The sequence below is a fragment of the Paralichthys olivaceus genome, chromosome 5, assembly GCF_024713975.1.
Source record: "Paralichthys olivaceus isolate ysfri-2021 chromosome 5, ASM2471397v2, whole genome shotgun sequence".
Taxonomy (NCBI): domain Eukaryota; kingdom Metazoa; phylum Chordata; class Actinopteri; order Pleuronectiformes; family Paralichthyidae; genus Paralichthys; species Paralichthys olivaceus.
The window spans coordinates 12706732-12723071 of NC_091097.1; the positions used below are offsets into that span (position 1 = coordinate 12706732).

Below are 16340 nucleotides of genomic sequence, written 5' to 3' on the forward strand. Positions count from 1 at the left end.
AATTAGAAACATTGTTTCTTTTAGGCATTTCCCAAAAACAAAGGCAGAACAAGTTGAGTGACCTATGGGCAGTTACTCAGATCATTTCTACAAAATTCACAGCGAGGAGGAGGAGTCGAAGGAGGTGATGTAGAACAACACTGTATGAATGCACTTTGCAGCAGGTTACAGAGTCAGTCTACTCTGTAGAGCAGGTTCAACACACATCAGCAGCTCAGTGAACTCTGGTAAGTAAAAGCATCCTTGATTTCACTCCTCATCTGCAAAGAGACTCAGATAGTTAATCAAGATATTCCTAATTTTCAGAAATTAAAAAGTATTTTTCAGTTTTTTGCAAATTCTTAGAATATTCTCAGAATTATGTGATTTAAATCATTTTAATAATTCTGTACTCCTTCTTCCTCCAGATAACATGGAAGCAGCAAAAAGAAGTGTGTACATCAGCCTTCCAAAGAAATGCATGGCTGCTTTGGGTAAAAACTATGAACTGGTAAATAATTTTCTCGGATTCTTAAACTTGGGCTAAAGGGAGTGTCACTTTCTTTTTGACCTAAGCTGCAGTATAAATATATGAAGCTCATATTTTTTTCTGGTATTTAACAGGACCATGGACTGGTTGTAAAAGATCTTAACCCATATTTGAATGAAGGATACATACAAGCTTACTTTAGAGAATGGGGCACTGTCACAAGGTGTAAGGTGAGTACTGAAGAAAATACAGCTTTATAAGTGACTAATGTAATCATGAAGATCTGAGATTTGTCACAAAATGAAATCTTATGTTGATTTGGATTACAGATTAGCAAGATCTCCGACAAGAGCAACAAAAAGGCTGTGGCCTATGTGAGGTTTTCTGCGGAGGACGAAGCAGACAGAGCAGACTGGGCCGGTCCTCACTTTATTGGAGGCGATGAAGTGGAAGTGAGACGAGTTGTGAGTCCGAAGGTGAGCAGATGTCCCTCTCCTGTCAAAGCCTGTTCTCGTGACTGGATCTTATGTGAAGAAATGCTTGTATTTAAATTTTAATGTGTGGATTTGTTTTCTGCGTTTTTATTAGCTGAATAAATAAGAAAAAATTAATCTGTCTTTCAGATGGAAGAGGATGATTCAGACAAGCAGCTCGCCACAGTGTCTACAAAACCGAGACCACGGCGATCAGTGGGTCTGGGCTACATACTGGAAGATGCTCAGTGGTTAGATGATGAATTGGAAGAATAAAGAAACATATTTTTTTAAATATATACCCAGGATGGCATAGAACACTGTTTACTCACCTGATTATAAGCCTTGGATGTATATTGCGGTGAAATGGACCATATTAATCATATTTTGCATATGTTTATGTTTTGTTTGTCTACCATGAATGGGAAATAAAGTTGTACTCATTATTAGCAGTAAAATAGACATTCATGCCATTAATGTAGCCACTGTTGGAGAATACATGATTTACTTTCATCATTATTATGATACATAAATAAACTTCATGATTTCCCCACAATGCTGATCTTAACTTGTCTCTCTTTGTTTTTTTAAATAAACACATGAATGGTGTCAACAGCTTCTGTGTTCATTTTGCCTTATTTCCTTTCTCTCTTATGTCACCTCTTTATTTAGGATCAAATTATCCTTTATTCATCCTACAATAGGGGAAATTTGCAGAAATTCAGCAGCAAATGGGATGCTAACAATAAAAAGCTTCAATTAAAAAAAAGTAATACAATATAAACATGAGAAAATAGTAATAGCAGTAATATAAAACAAGTAAACATGATTGCACATGGAAAGATAATCAGATTGTAAATTGTACAAAATAAGTATTCACTAATTATATGTCGTGTTTTCAAATCCTCGCCAAGTAAAAAACAATAATAATAATAATAACAGCAGTTACATAAAAATATTCATTCATTTAAAGTAAAGTAAAATAACAAGTTGATTATTTCGGGTTTTTTTCTTTTATCGTCTACGTCAGCCTTTGCGTCTGACGTCAGAGATCACTGGCCAATCCCTAAGCAGAGCGCCAAGCTTCTCTCACAGAACAAACATGGCGGAGCAGCAGGATGCAGCACTTGGCTTCAGGAAGGTAAAATTAAACGATCGCTCTCCATAGTCAGATATTCACTCACCTTTACAGTCTGTTCTTGCATCTTTTTATTCTCATTAAAAATTGTCACCGACCAGAGTGTCGCTTTGTAGTCACAATTCTACTTCACTACTTTCGACGGAACTCTCGAGTTAAGTAAATGGAGTTTGGTACGAGGACAACACGTACTTGAACGCACCACCAGGTTGCAAACCAGCAGTAATATGTCTGAAATGTCAAGTTGTAGCTTTCTTTGTAAATGTGTATATTTGTACCTGCTGTGGGTTTTACAACAACTCTAAAGCTGTCTTTAAAAACTCACCACAAAAAGGTAAAAGTTCTGGAGTGTGTATTTACCCTTAAAATACGCAGATTATTATCCCCATATACACTTGAGTGTTTCATTCCTTTCACTCACAGGACACGGTGGATAAACTCTTGAAAGGTTTCTTCAGGGAGGAGAAAAACAAACGTGAGTTGTATAGATATTGTCCTGACACAAGTGACCTCCATAGTTTCTATGTTTTCTTTTTAATTCTACAACTCAACCATTCTCATTCTGTTACAGTAAGTGGTGATGCTGCCCTGCTGATGGCCGAGCTGCTGAAAGTGTTTGTGGAAGGTAAGAGACACGGTTGTGTAAAAGTCTGACACACAGCGATAAATGACCAAACTGATATTTCAATCTCATTTTCAGAAGCTGCCGTGAGATCACTGAAACAAGCTGAATCTGAGGACTGTGATCAAGTAGATATCGAGCACTTTGAAAAGATCCTACCTCAGCTGGTGCGTACATCAACACCGTTCAGACGTGTCCTGAGTGATCCGGGCACAAGTGGTCAGTGCTAAGTCTGAATGCACCCAAATGTGTCCTGAGATCAAATCACATGAGGACACATGTGGCCACATTTTTTCCTCTTTTTTAACACAAATGTGTCCTGGGCCACATATGAAGACTGCCCTTTCACCTTACATCCTCTGACCCAGAATGAATCAATCATATTTTTAAGCCTCTCAGGGCCCATATTTTGATTTGTTTGTAGCCACCATTACAATATCAAAACCGATTGATTGCTTACTTTTCTAAAATTGGCAAAATCTTTCTTCATAGTAAATCTGCAGCTCATATATTCCGGCTCTCAGACTCTCCTTACCCAGCTCTTTCTCTCTCTCGCGTCAACACATACTGACACACCAACATTTTCATTGGATGCACTCAGACTGGGTAAAATCAACATCATTTGGTCTTCGCAAACACAAATGCCATGCATGTTTATTTGCATATAGTATATACCAGTTGTGATCAGACCTCTCAGGATGGATGTTGATACCAGGTCTGAACTGAGGCAGAAATTCAGTTTTCATTTGTTACTCCAGAGCCACAAATTATAATCATGAAATGCAAAAGCCATTACCTGGTTGTTCAGAACAGGAAGAGTTTCATTAGGTGCTTTCTTGTTTGGTTCCTAAATTCTGAATTATTGTTATGATATACACTCTAGTTCTTTCAAAGGTCTTCCTCTTTTTGAGTTGCTAACTTTAATAATGCTAATAATGTGTTGTTGATTTATTCATGGGAAAAAATGTACAGTATGAAAGTGGTTCAGGTTCAACACCAACCAATCAGCATGTGAGATTTAGTGTTGTTATCAATGTTTTGATTAAGGTGATACCTGAAGTTCCATGTTTAAGTGGCTCTATCGGCTTGTATTCTTTATGTAATATGTAGTTTCTCGCATATATCATTATTGCATGGAAATATTTCCTTTCCAAAATTAATCCCATGGTTTTTCCTCTCTTTTGCATTGCAGCTCCTGGACTTCTAGCACAGCAAAGCCACAAGATGGAGCCAGAGTGCTGCCTGCGTGTCCCTACTTCAGTCCTATTGCAAGTAGTTTAGTTTAATGAGCAATGTTTATCTTTTTTGTATAACTGCAATTTCATTATCTCTCATATCAGAGATTACATTGAAATTCTCTGTCCATCTTTATATTAGTTGGGTTATTTTTATGTGCAAAGCAGCAGTGCTGTCCAATCGCCTCCCTGCTACCACCAATAAGGCCCACCTGTTCTTCTCTGTGCAACAACAGGTGCTTCCAGCGTGCTCCATGGCGCCCTTCATCAAAGCCTCCGGGAGCAGTTGGAAGCAATTAGAGTAATAAGGGGAGCAGCCAGTCCCTTAGATGATGACAAGTGCCAGGAAAAAAGGAGTACCCCCTCCAGCCACTTTGAAGTTCCCTTTTGCTGTCCTGCTATGTTTAGTTAGAGGTGGGGGGAAGGGCAAAGGGGACCTCAGGCACAGGGGGAAAGTTGAATGGGAGTGTGCATGCACAAATGTGTGCATGTGTTAGCCAAACATAGCAAGAGACCACACGCATAGATATTCTGTTTGAAAGGAAACATAACAAAACACATCGGAACATGGTCCAAGAGGAGCAGGGTGTAATTCTGAAGGTAAATAAACAAAAGAGGTGAGTAGTGGAGGTGCACTCTCTCCTTTCATCACAGCAAAGGGGGATGCTGGGGCTGCAAGGAAGAGGGTAATGTGGGGTTTTCTAACCCAACTGCCACTCATGGTTTTCCACTAGTGGGGTATTAGACCAACGTGTCTTCACTATGAGTCAGCATAGCTGCACAACACCTCACACTATTTATTTGTGTGGCTCTCGGGTGACTCACTATGCTTACAAATGCTGCTCACGTACAGCTGGAAGCAACTTGGGCTCAAACCTTAGAGCCCAGGCATCGGATAGGTGATCAAGGACGCAGCACCTGGAATTTGACCCAGCACCTTTGAGTAGAGCCCAGACTGGATTTGTGTTCCCAGGAGTGACTTCCACAGCAGGCCTTAGGAACGTTTGGTTGAGTGATGTTTACTTTAATGATCCTACAAGGACCATTAGGACAGAAAACTACTTTTTTTGAAGAAAATAATTTGTTGGGTTAATTATTACAGTCTTAATAGCAGTTGTGCCCCCTAGTTTTGTGAAATATTGTAAATTGCAGAGCTATTGCTTTCACAAGCTGGCTGTTTAGATGAAATGCCCGAGCAGACTCCTTTGTTAAAAAGTGTATTTTGTATAGATGTTTTGTAATGTATAACATTTCTGTTGATTTGTAAATCCTTGCAGATTAAATAAAATAATTGTGCTCTTGGGCCAAACTGTTTTTTTTCTTGTCCGGATTATACGTTTTCAGAAGTTCTCTGCACCGGCGAAGTGGTGCATTACTGCACGAGTTTCTCCTTATGCATCTTAGTAGAACAAATTACATCTGAAGGCAGTATTATTAAACATACGAAAGCAGTTAGGACAAGAATGGGGAGGGGCATTGAAGAGAGTAATGAGTTAAAGCTTTTCTTGATCATACATTAAAGGCAGGGAGTGTCGACAGCCAGTCCAGACGCTTTGGAGAAGCTCCGGAGTGAGAAGCTTTTCCCAGGAGACTGATCTGTCTCCAGCTCTCAGGCTGGGCTTTGAACGCCACTGCACATGGGCTAAGGTTCTCATCACTGCTGCGATATGTCTGTCTGATTGTAGCCATCAATATCGGTGCCGATTTTTATAGATGCACAAGTGATTGCCAGGGTGATTCTTTATCTTTTTTAATGTGAACGTCAAGTAAAATTTGTGGTTTTTTATTGATGTGACTGAGATGTGTTGTGGACAAAACCTGAACGTCTTAGGATAGTTTGGATAATTGGGTATTATTTCTAAAAATAAAAGCACCATCATGATAAAAATAAAGATAAGGACTATCCATTTATAAGTTCAGAAAGCAAAAATAGGGGCGTGAATCAGCTGAAGTCTGATAAGGCTGTGTGGTAACTAATCTTGGTGAAGGGTGATGTTTGATGGGGGGTGTAGTCGTCTGCATCGTTCTTCAGAGTTTCTGTGAGGGTATGTTAGGAGTATGTCAGATTTCTCTCCTTATTTACTCGCTCACTAGTCAGTTTTTTCTCTGTTAGAATGACCCAGCTTGTCACATCTTTCCAACTTTCTGTCATCTTGAAGCTCCTTTCTTCTGAAACTAAAGTCCCATCTGTGACTACTGATGATACAACCATTTCCCTGACTGCTGGCATCTCTGAAATATATGTAACAACATCCAAGCAAGCAAAATGTGAAATGCATGAGCTACATAAGAGCTTACTGGTGTGTATGACACATAAAGCTTTCACTTTAACCAATAATGTGTGCATAAAAACACTACTACAATACCACTTGCATCATTGCCATCATTAATGCTCTTTTAAAATGTAAGACCTGGTTCTTTTTTTAACCTGGTTGAAACATTTGTTAGAAAATATGTAGACCAATAATATCTGCCTTCAGAAAATCATAATACACAAATAAGCTACAGGTGCCATATATGCCCCCATCCTTTCAATTGCACACATTTGTGAGTACTTGTATGTATGATAAATATGCCATGGCGTGCATCTGTTCTCAGATGTATGTGCTTGCATGCATGTTATGCTTAATCTGGGGCTGTGATGCATTAGTGCTCAGGAGACAAGAGGCCCTTGTGGCCCCCTCATGGGCACAGAGCTGTCTAACCATGGAGGAATGCTGAAGGGGACATAGAGCGAGCACATTCTTCTAGGATGCTCCACACGCAACTTGTACACTCAGGAAAACTTCCAAACATTTACAATTCAGTATCCGTAAGCTTGCTGAGAAATAAAATGGATGGTTTACAATCTGCAGTAACACAACGTTTGATAATATTGGCATTCCTATCTGTAAAAAGGGCCATGGACACTTATAAAAGAATACATCAATAAGAGACATTTAGTTTAAGGCTCTGCTTTATTTCAGTTATAAATAGAATAGATATAAACCCTGTAGGCAGAGTAAAGAAGCACTGTTACGAAGGACTGATTGATGCAGTGCACTCCAAGCAAGCAACTGTCTTATTTTACAGTATATATTTTGTCTGTAACCTCTGGTGTACTGTCTTTGTGTTGTTTAGTCGAAATGTTTGTATCTGTTCTTTGTATTGTCTATTTGTGAACAAAACGTTTTACAGAAAGCTTGTGTGTGTGGAGAGAATACAACATCTCTGCTGACAGTATATATGTCTGCGACATGCCAGGTTCCCGGAGGCCCTGAGACTCTCTGAGGGGCCTGGGGTCCTAAGGCTTAGCTTTGTTAAAGAGCCACAGGGCCTATGCCGGGGATGATTAGAACATACCTGGCAGTTTGAACCACTTGGGCGCTCTGCTGGGATCACTCCTAACTGGTTGTGGCGCTTGGCTGTTAGTCTGAGGCTGGAGATGGTCTGCTGCTGTGCTCTTTGTATCGACGGGGCTTTGGTAGCCACAGGGGGCGGAAAGGATTCTTCCGGAACCAGTGAGGTGGATGATAAGGTCAAAGACCTTGGCATGCAGCTGAAGAGGGAAAAGGGGAGCAGGAGCGATGCACAATTAGGCCCACAGCTGGGTTATTTCTGGAGCTCTGCACTGCTACCTTAACTACATTACCCTCCTCTTCCACCCCAAGTCCCCTCTACCCTCTGTCTCCATCTCCCTCGTCAGTGTGGTGGCCTACGTGGTCAGGGCATAGGCAATAACAACAGAGTAATCCCCTTATATAACACTGCACAAACTCAACGAAACAAGACCGTTCAATTAATTTTGGGAGCACCTAAAAATAAAGAAGCTAGTTGCGGTGATGTCAAAAGAGTGTGTGTGTGGGTGGGGGGGGGGAGGAACTGGACTTGAACGACAAATTAATGCTGGGGACAGGAGGTCAGCGGAGCACGCTATTTTTAGGTCCCATCAAATGCAGTGATACAAAAATACTCCAGCATTGACCCTCACAAGATCTGTCAGTCACACTTAGAGCTGTGAACCTGAAGGTCACACACTTGGAATGATTAAAGGGCTGATGTTTGATGATACTTAAAAAGGAGCAAGTAACGATCTAAATCTCTTTATCTGGTGGTGGGTGGCACAGTGTGAGGTTAGCCTTTGTTAGACTTGTTAAAGGACTTCATCAGCAGACATGTGAAGCTCTCAGCGACGGGCTAATATTAACTGTAATAACACCATGCGGCTGTGGACAGAAGTGGTGAACGGGCCAAACTGCTGTCTGACTTTGATGTCAACTTTGAGCGATGATGGAGATCAAAAGAGATCACAAACTTTTTAGTATCAGCACAGCTTTATATCAGATTATCTGGAAAAAATGTCAAGCCTGAAGGAAGTTAACAAGAGTTTACACTGTGGGCATGTTTCCATTATTTTGCATTGAGCAAATAATGTTGTTCTCCTCACAAGTCTAGGAGCCAGCATGTTGACTGTCTGTCCTCACAGTGGTTGGGGGCACCGGAACTCTAAATTAGCACTGGTGAGTCAACAGGACAGCTTTCATGTAGACAAGGGCTCATGTCAGATTGCAGGAGAGGTCAGGGTGTAGGGGTCAAAGGTTTGGATGGAGTGTTGGTCCTTGTCTTTAACAGCTTCCTGTCTGCTGTGTTGTGCAAACCTTAGCAGTAATCCCTTGTGATACAGGTTCAAAGCAAAGAGCTTCCCTCACTCTATGGTACAGGCACGGGAATCACGACTCAGTCGCGTAGCTACCATTGGTCCCTTAATACACATTTAAATGAGCACTGAACCAAGGTTTTGCATAGTCTTACTAACAATAAAACAAATTGTTTGATTTTTATCATAAACTGTATGTGAAGATGGACGACAGTTTCCCAAAATTTTAAACCAAACCTTCTGAATCACCCCTGGTGGCTGGCTGTAGTACAGGTCATGAACCCAGATTCCATAGCAGATGGGACCTGAACAAAACTAAAAAGGCAAAGTACATTTTCAATACATTTTAGATCATTTCTGTCACTCTATGTAGTTCTTACAACACTGATGTATGTTCAAGTGTTTTCCAGCAAGTTTGGTTTTTAATTAGTTATTTGAGACTATAAAAACATGGTGAATCATGACTGACTGAGACTGACCTCAAATAGATCGAGTCTATGCATCAACAGGACATTGATACCATCTCAATAATAACTACTGCACAGAGTCTGGCTCCAAATGACATCAAAATGCAAGATGGCAGCACCCATTTTCCAAGATATTGGCATCATCTTTGTACAATGAGAGAAAGTGGACATGTGTTGTCCATTTTTATATACAGACATTGATTTGTATCCACAAAAGAAGCATTAGCCTGTCTGTCAGTGTGTTAGTGGGTAGGCCAATTGGTTGGTGCACCACTTTGATGCAGACTGAAATATTCAACTCAATGTTGGATAAGTTAACCTTTAACACCAATGTTTAATTTAAAAATATATAATGTACTGATGCTGCAGCAGAGATGGTGCACCTGTTTCTGCACATATGCAGTTCTGTAGTGCTGGAGGGAAAGGTGAAACTCTCGTTCATCGGAGACAAGGCAAAGGTGCTCTGCTGTGAGGTGTCTTTTTCTCATGAAAGTAAAGAGATATGGGAGAAGCAAATGGGGCTCTTTTTGTTTCTCTAGCATGTAAAAAAAGAGCGACTAGGAGAGATGATTTACCTATTTACCAACCTATTTTAACATCAGACTGAAAATAAACTAGACCTGCTAGAAACATACAGGCCTTGAGGAGGAAAGGTGGTTGGAGTTAATTCACCATTTTACATCTACATCACACAACTGGAGCTTGGAGGATGTATGGTTTCTGCAGCTCTGAAATACATCTTTAAGTTACATGTTTAGATTTTTTTGTTCTTAGGGAGAATTTCTAACAAAAAAGAAAGATACAGTAAAAGACGCTGCCAACACAAAATGACCTCTGACCTTTGCAGGCAGGGATGCTGCACTATTCTCTCCCATAATGTTCTACATTCATCTCCTCATTTCCAGGCATAAAATATAAACCCTCTCCAAAAACAGCAAGGGAGCAGATCCACTCACAATGAGCTGTAATGTAAAATACGCCTCTCCTGGAAAACAACAATAAATTTGAAAGGGCTTCAAAGGGGCTGCTGGTGCACTTAATTTTCTGTACATACAACAAAGCACTGGCATGTAAAACCACTCAATCGCTCAGCCTGAAAGGAAACACACATCTAACAACACACCGACAGAAACAGAGAGAGACTCCTTTGAATTTGACTTACTGTGCAAAGGCTTTTATGGTGTCTGACGGGACTGTTGGCAAAACTTTTTTCTCCTTCACATTTTCTCACTTCTGTCAGCCTTAATATGGCGATATTATCCAACAAAATAAGGAAGATGTCCACAGAGCTCCAAGTTTTTGTGTGTGCTCCTAATCAGTCTTGTTATGGCATTAAATGACCCAGCAGATGTATGTTCCTAATTTTTGCTAAAACCTAATCTTCTGTCAGGAACACAGCACGAGATTGTTTGGGTCAGACATGTTCACAACATGAAAATGTTTGAGGGATGGTTCCTTTATTGAGCATCCTGGTGCAGAAACCATGCTTTTTTTTTGTTTTACGGTACATCCCCACCAGCAGTGGTCTGCATCTTCTAAATATATGACAGCTCTTTTTTATCTGGAAATATTAATATTATTTGATTTGCATCCATCACGTTAAAAACGTCACTGACACATCAACTCACTCATTGTGAATTTTCCAGACATTTCTGGATATTCCACGGAAAAAGTTCCACTAAATGTCTGGAACAACTGACATTTGCACTCTCACATACGGCCCCTCTGGAAATTTTGAGGAAAATAACAGTTCATGTTTGTGCATGTCTAACAGCAGCCAAAGTAGAAACAGGACTATTCACTGTTACCAGACACCCTAGTGGCGTTAGATGTTGCAGTGATGCACAGGCTGAGGAACTTCAGGATGCACATCAATGGGAGGGCAATATCCTGCATCCTCGTTCCGTCATGTGTCAACGCCCAAAGAGAAAAGGCCAGGTGTCCCCTTGGTCCCCCTTCCATTTCCCCATCCAGTACTGATCCTGCTAACTAATGGAACCACCCTGGTACAGGAACCAAGATCGCTGAGCTGTGGAGATCTGTGGAAATGAGGACTTAGTTGACATGCAAATTGCTGCCTGACAGAAAATTTAGAGAGAGAAGTAATTTAGAGAATCGTTTCAGTGTTAAAGATAGGATGTGAGTTCAAGAGTTAACACTGATTAAATGATCTGTATAATTATACAAGAACATAATATACTCTGTTACCTACCCCATTTGACACCAAAACATTAAATAAAAACTGAGATGAAATGTGTTGCAGTGGTAGGAGTGACATTTGTACTGCAACATGCTTTTCATTAAGGTCTGTAAAGTGAGCTGCTGGTTTCTATTGTCTGGGCTAGATGAAGATTTTTTCCCGAAGTGAAAGTATTCGACAGAGAATGAGTTCAGAGTGATAATATGATAGATGATACTAAACAAACACTGATAGAAAAAATTCCTTTACTGAATCAAATTGAACTTTTATTGGTGACCCAACCAGGTGAAGAAATCGCAGACAGGACAGGGCATGACATGCACAGAGCTTTTGAGGTTATGAAACGTTGTGTTTGCTGACGGACAGCCCTATCTCCTTCCTTCATCTTTCACAGTTAAAGAAATATTGTCACAATATGAGAAGGAAGGTCAGACGCCCTGCAACAATATAGAAAAAAAACAGTCATCAGAGCAATTTTAGTCTTCAGTGCATGCCTGATGATGAGAGGGGAAGCGGAGCTTGTTCATCCACAGCTGAGTAAACTACTTAAGTCTATCTTATATGGCTACAGACATGATTTTTGAAATGGAAAACCTTCAAAATGTGGTAATGATAGAGATAGACAAACACAGCGATGTTTGATTGCCAGACTTCCTATTGTTATTTCACTGTGTTTGAAGTCGAGAGCGAAATCTTTGAAAAATGTCTTCAATTTCTGCACTTTCTCTGAATAAAAAAATAAAAAAAACTGGCGATAAAATCTGCTGGAAAGCATTCACAGAGGAGAATGCTTTGACACTGAGCTACCAAATACTACACAGGCAGCCAGAGCTGTGTCTTTCCATGAAATCACTTATTGTCCTCTCATACCATCTGTGTTAAACCTGTCCGCAGAAAGATAAGTATGTGTCTGTTTCTGAGCTGCCTATATGGCCTAATCACTTTCCAGTGAAGCTGCTGAGACAGATGGTACAGTTGCATCCCACCACTTTGCTGGAGCTCATATTGATGGTTCACAGACTGTTTACACAGTTTTCATTCATCTGTGCTATGACCATTCTCTACTGGATCCATTAGCCGAGCCCGAGTCGGGTGGTTTACATAGCAAAAGCCCTCTGGCATGTGGAGCCTGTGCCCTTTACCCTCTGCTTGTTTCGTGACTGCAAACGAGCAAAAACAAAGATGTATGTCCACGACTCATAAATGAACGGGCCTGGCGGGTATGGGATCTAAACACACACTGATGACTGTATATGTGTAGTAAATTAAACAAGTGACACAGAACATTATGCTTTGATCTGATAATTATGGAAGAAAATAACCTTGCAACAAGTGACTGATGGCATTACCTGAATTTCCCCCCCTACAAACAGCAAAACTGTCCAAGATGTAAATGTTGAGGCCCAGCAGGTGAAGCTTTGTTCTATGCTTGATTTTTCAATTAGAGTGTTTACAGAACCACAAACAAATGATTCCTGAAAACCTCCCTTAATAGTCTCAAGACTGTTTTGGTCATTTGGGGCAGTGGAGTTGCAAACACAACAGAAACATATTATCACCTTATGTGTTGATATGTGGTGCAACATTACCATACATTTTGAGTCGACATATGGTCACTTGACGAAAATTCACTCTCTTGTAGCTCTCACTACTGCAATCGAATGATGGATCACAGTGATGTGACTAGACTTTTTAACATTTCGAACGGTCCTTCAAACACAGCCGACAAATGTGTCCTTACATTCTCATACAACGAATGATCCAATGGGTGGATCCTCCTCAGTCCAACATAGCCCAGGATCCACTGCACAGCCGTTATAAAGCTAACAAACTAGCTATGCGTGCAGCAGTAAGTATGAAGTAAGTGCAGCTGCGCAAATTTGCTAACAATGCAAGAGCGATAGCGAGCAATAGCTTGAGTCGTCCGAAAGATGCAGCCCCTGATTGGAACACAGTCAAAAACTATAAGGGAAAATTCTGGTTTAGGCTGCTAATGCTATGTTCACCAGCTTGTTGCAGGCAGTTCAGCTAAGTAAGAAGCTGATGCTCATAAAGCTGAAGAGAGCTACATATTTCAGGGATATTTGTCATCACAATGAGTAAACCCCTCACACATTGTTTCCACATTGATATTATCAATACTACTATTTTTACTTTTCACATTTCAATCCTGGATAAAGGTAAGACACAGCGACCTAGCTTAAATGAACTATATCTTTCATTGTTATTTTTACCTCGAAAAGCCTTTGTGCTCCTTAAAGGCATTAATACCTGCACCTTGGTGATGCCTTTACTTGCCATTTAGCATTAAGTTGGCTCAACAATAAAGCCAAGGCTGAGGGGATGTTGTCAGGTTTAATGAGGCCCTCAGTGAAAGAGGGCTGCTGTGTCGGTACACCAAAGGCTGCTCCCTGAATTCACCTCCAGTGGACCAGAGTGGTCCTGCTGTGATTTGATGGGGTGGGGAGCACAGACTGTCTCTCCCCCACTGTCCGGGTGTGAAGGGCTGCAGTGGCAGTAGTAGCCCTTGCTTGAAGAGGTAGAAACCGCAGTGCCATGGAGCAAGGTGCCACAGAGCAGAGTGGCGTTGTGACACTGAGAAAGCCAGGCATTGGTGGGTGAGCACTCAAAGAGAAGATACCCTTACCAGGCCCAGCAACCGATGGGGGTCTTTCACATCAACTCAGTGCAAAGAGTAAAATAAGAGCCTTTTGGCCACTTCGGTCAACTTAAAGAATGAAAAAAAGTGCCAGCAAGGGCATAAACAAGTATGAACATATGGAGACAATGACATGTAAGAAAAAGGGGAACAGTGCCAAAACAATGACAACTGTGAAATCCTGGCCGGTATTTAAGAGGGGTACATGGGTCACAGTTTCACATGGAGTCCTCCGCCTCCAAACCCCATTCCAGTTACTTTGATTCTTTATTCATCCCTTTCCCCCGACTCCCTCAACCCCCCACCAACCACCCCATCCTTAAGTCCAGCTGATGGAGGCTCTTTTGTCCACCAGCACCCAGGCAACAACATCAAAGGGCTGCTGGGTGTAAATGCAGAGTGCCTGAAAAACAAAACAAAACTGATAAATAAAGAAGTCCTGGAGGGGATGGGAGATTTTCACAACAACCCTCCTGGAGAGGGAATGAAATAGAGCTACTGTGTACAGGAGGATATAAAGAAACTAAAGAAAGAAAGAAAGACCATCTCGCTTACTCAAAGTCATTTGTCAGACATTCATCATCATTTACTGAATACACAAAGGTGTAGGTTGGGTCATTCTCAGTTTAATGACAACAATAAGCAAATGAAATAAACGACATTAGGCTTTGTATGAGACCATTATGATGCTTTCTTTGTGCTGGATCATCAAAGCCCATTAGGGGATAGTGAAAGGCCTTCCACTGCCGTTCACGACCACTTCCTCATTCAGTGACAGCTGAATTGGAGGCTAGATGGATTGTTGTGCAAGACAATGTCACGCTTTTGGACTGAATGCTTTGCTTTGATCTTATTGGATGTCCTTCAAGCCTCAACAAGGGCTGATATGTTAACAACCAGTCTGGTTACTCTAGTTCTATCCTTCACCTACGGCCCTGCCTGTCAGAGCTCCGAGGGGAAGGGGACAGTGGGAAGGAGGGGGTATAAGTGGAGACAAAGACCTTTCATCTCTTCCCTCATATAGGACTCCTGTAGAGTCCCACTCGGTGTGGTGGCATTCCCTCGTCTTTTACCGTCAAAGTACCCGCCAGTGACACGCTGACTCCAGAGCCTGGCACCAGGTCTCCTGCCAGCTCCAAGCAAACCCTCTATTCAACAAGATGGAAGAAACACATCTACATCAGGGCCACAGCTTATAATTAAAAGTCCTAAGCCTCAAAGAGCACAGCATCTCCATCTCAATGGTAGGCTTCCATATGAGGCATTGGTTTAATACGTACTCAGTGTCCCACTAGATAGAGTTTTAGACAGAGGAGGAAAAGAGACATTAGGAGAACAAAGAACACATCTCCCATCCAGGATTAGAGGTTCACTCTTCCCTCAGTAGCCTGGATTGGACAGATCATAATCACATAATTGAGATCAAGAACCACTGTCTTCCTCTTGTCTCACTATTGCACAGTAACAACAAAAGCAGCAGCAGAGGGGAGTCCAGAAGTCGCAGAACGAAGATGAATGTAGCTCATGTTTGGAGAGCATGTTGTGTGATTAAGGGAAGCCCACATCAAACGCTGTGGCTTAAGAAAACCACCAGTTGAAAAACAAGATACTTCTTCTGTGCCAAGCAGCGCAGACTGGAGATGCTGTTGTTCAGAAGGCAGACCAGCCCAAACTAACCCGCCTGTCTGTCTCTTGAGACAAACAGGTAAATAAGAGACATCATAGATTCCTGAAGGACTTGGAACTTATTCTGAGTAAGACAGCAGGACTAGCTTCAGGGTTTAATTCATGATTAGTACCATGTATTATATAACATGTAAATTTAGCTATGTGTGAAATTTATTCTTAACCTTTAACCCACTACTCCCACATTTGGAAAAGGGACATGTATTTTCTATGAAAATAAATATAAAGGATTAAAATGCACTTTGCATACAATAGTTGTGTGAATGTAAGACATAGTAACAGGAATATTTTTCAGTCATTTGTTTGGCTTTGTATTTGGACAAAACCTCAAGGCTCTCGTGGGCTCTGTCATGTATCAGTGGGAAACATTGAATGGAAAGGATAGATAACACCCCCTTTTCCCACAGAGAGAACTGCCCTGGACAGAGGAGCAGCAATATTGTGGACACATGTGTGAGCTTGTTTACTTCACTTGGTTTATAACTGAAGGAATCTCATGATTCAAACCACAACATAGACTAAATTATTACCGCACTACACACTCTTTCCCTTTGATTGGAACTAGAGAAAGTGTGCATGTGTCGACCAACCTGCTGCTTCTACACACATAGGCACACACTTAGAGGACTCAGCAATCTCTTAGGTAAAGAGATGGAAAGTTTATTTCTAAAACGCTAATCATGAAATCTCCCTTTTAAACAATAAACTTTCAACTTCATTTCATCTCTCTCTCCTTGCCAGGACCACATCAAACA

At 41.1% G+C, this 16340-nt stretch overlaps 2 protein-coding genes and 1 long non-coding RNA gene across 5 annotated transcripts in view; 2 read left to right on the forward strand and 1 right to left on the reverse strand.

Moving 5' to 3' along the window:
- Positions 1-2: 2 nt before the first annotated feature.
- Positions 3-1557, forward strand: LOC109638703 (heterogeneous nuclear ribonucleoproteins A1 homolog). Its single transcript, XM_020101797.2, has 5 exons — positions 3-227; positions 408-490; positions 604-699; positions 799-945; positions 1093-1557. Exons 1-5 carry the CDS (start codon positions 149-151, stop codon positions 1216-1218), a joined length of 531 nt encoding a protein of 176 aa, XP_019957356.2. The 5' UTR covers positions 3-148; the 3' UTR covers positions 1219-1557.
- A 421-nt stretch (positions 1558-1978) lies between these two features.
- cenpx (centromere protein X) lies at positions 1979-5240 on the forward strand. 3 transcript variants are annotated; one of them, XM_069524798.1, is made up of 6 exons: positions 1979-2083; positions 2504-2555; positions 2652-2705; positions 2781-2921; positions 3895-3970; positions 4174-5240. In XM_069524798.1, exons 1-6 carry the CDS (start codon positions 2045-2047, stop codon positions 4235-4237), a joined length of 426 nt encoding a protein of 141 aa, XP_069380899.1. In that variant the 5' UTR covers positions 1979-2044; the 3' UTR covers positions 4238-5240. The 3 variants fall into 3 exon arrangements, 2 of the variants coding, with proteins under 2 accessions (XP_069380899.1, XP_019957308.1); XR_002203352.2 differs by having other exon boundaries at positions 1980-2083; positions 2781-2869; XM_020101749.2 differs by lacking the exon at positions 1979-2083 and adding an exon at positions 2197-2414.
- Positions 5241-6875: 1635 nt separating this feature from the next.
- Positions 6876-16340, reverse strand: part of LOC109638671 (uncharacterized) — a 48596-nt gene continuing 39131 nt past the window's right edge. The window contains exon 3 of the long non-coding RNA XR_011241016.1: positions 6876-7475. This is a non-coding gene — a long non-coding RNA (uncharacterized lncRNA). The remainder of the gene's footprint in view (positions 7476-16340) is intronic.

Bases quoted from the DNA above. Each gene is read 5' to 3' on its own strand.
- LOC109638703 (XM_020101797.2), top strand. From the start codon at position 149: ATGCACTTTGCAGCAGGTTACAGAGTCAGTCTACTCTGTAGAGCAGGT. The intron at 228-407 runs GTAAGTAAAAGC...TTCTTCCTCCAG, and splicing joins CAGCAGCTCAGTGAACTCTG to ATAACATGGAAGCAGCAAAA. The intron at 946-1,092 runs GTGAGCAGATGT...TCTGTCTTTCAG, and splicing joins GACGAGTTGTGAGTCCGAAG to ATGGAAGAGGATGATTCAGA.
- cenpx (XM_020101749.2), top strand. From the start codon at position 2,343: ATGTGTATATTTGTACCTGCTGTGGGTTTTACAACAACTCTAAAGCTG. The intron at 2,556-2,651 runs GTGAGTTGTATA...ATTCTGTTACAG, and splicing joins CAGGGAGGAGAAAAACAAAC to TAAGTGGTGATGCTGCCCTG. The intron at 2,706-2,780 runs GTAAGAGACACG...TCTCATTTTCAG, and splicing joins GCTGAAAGTGTTTGTGGAAG to AAGCTGCCGTGAGATCACTG.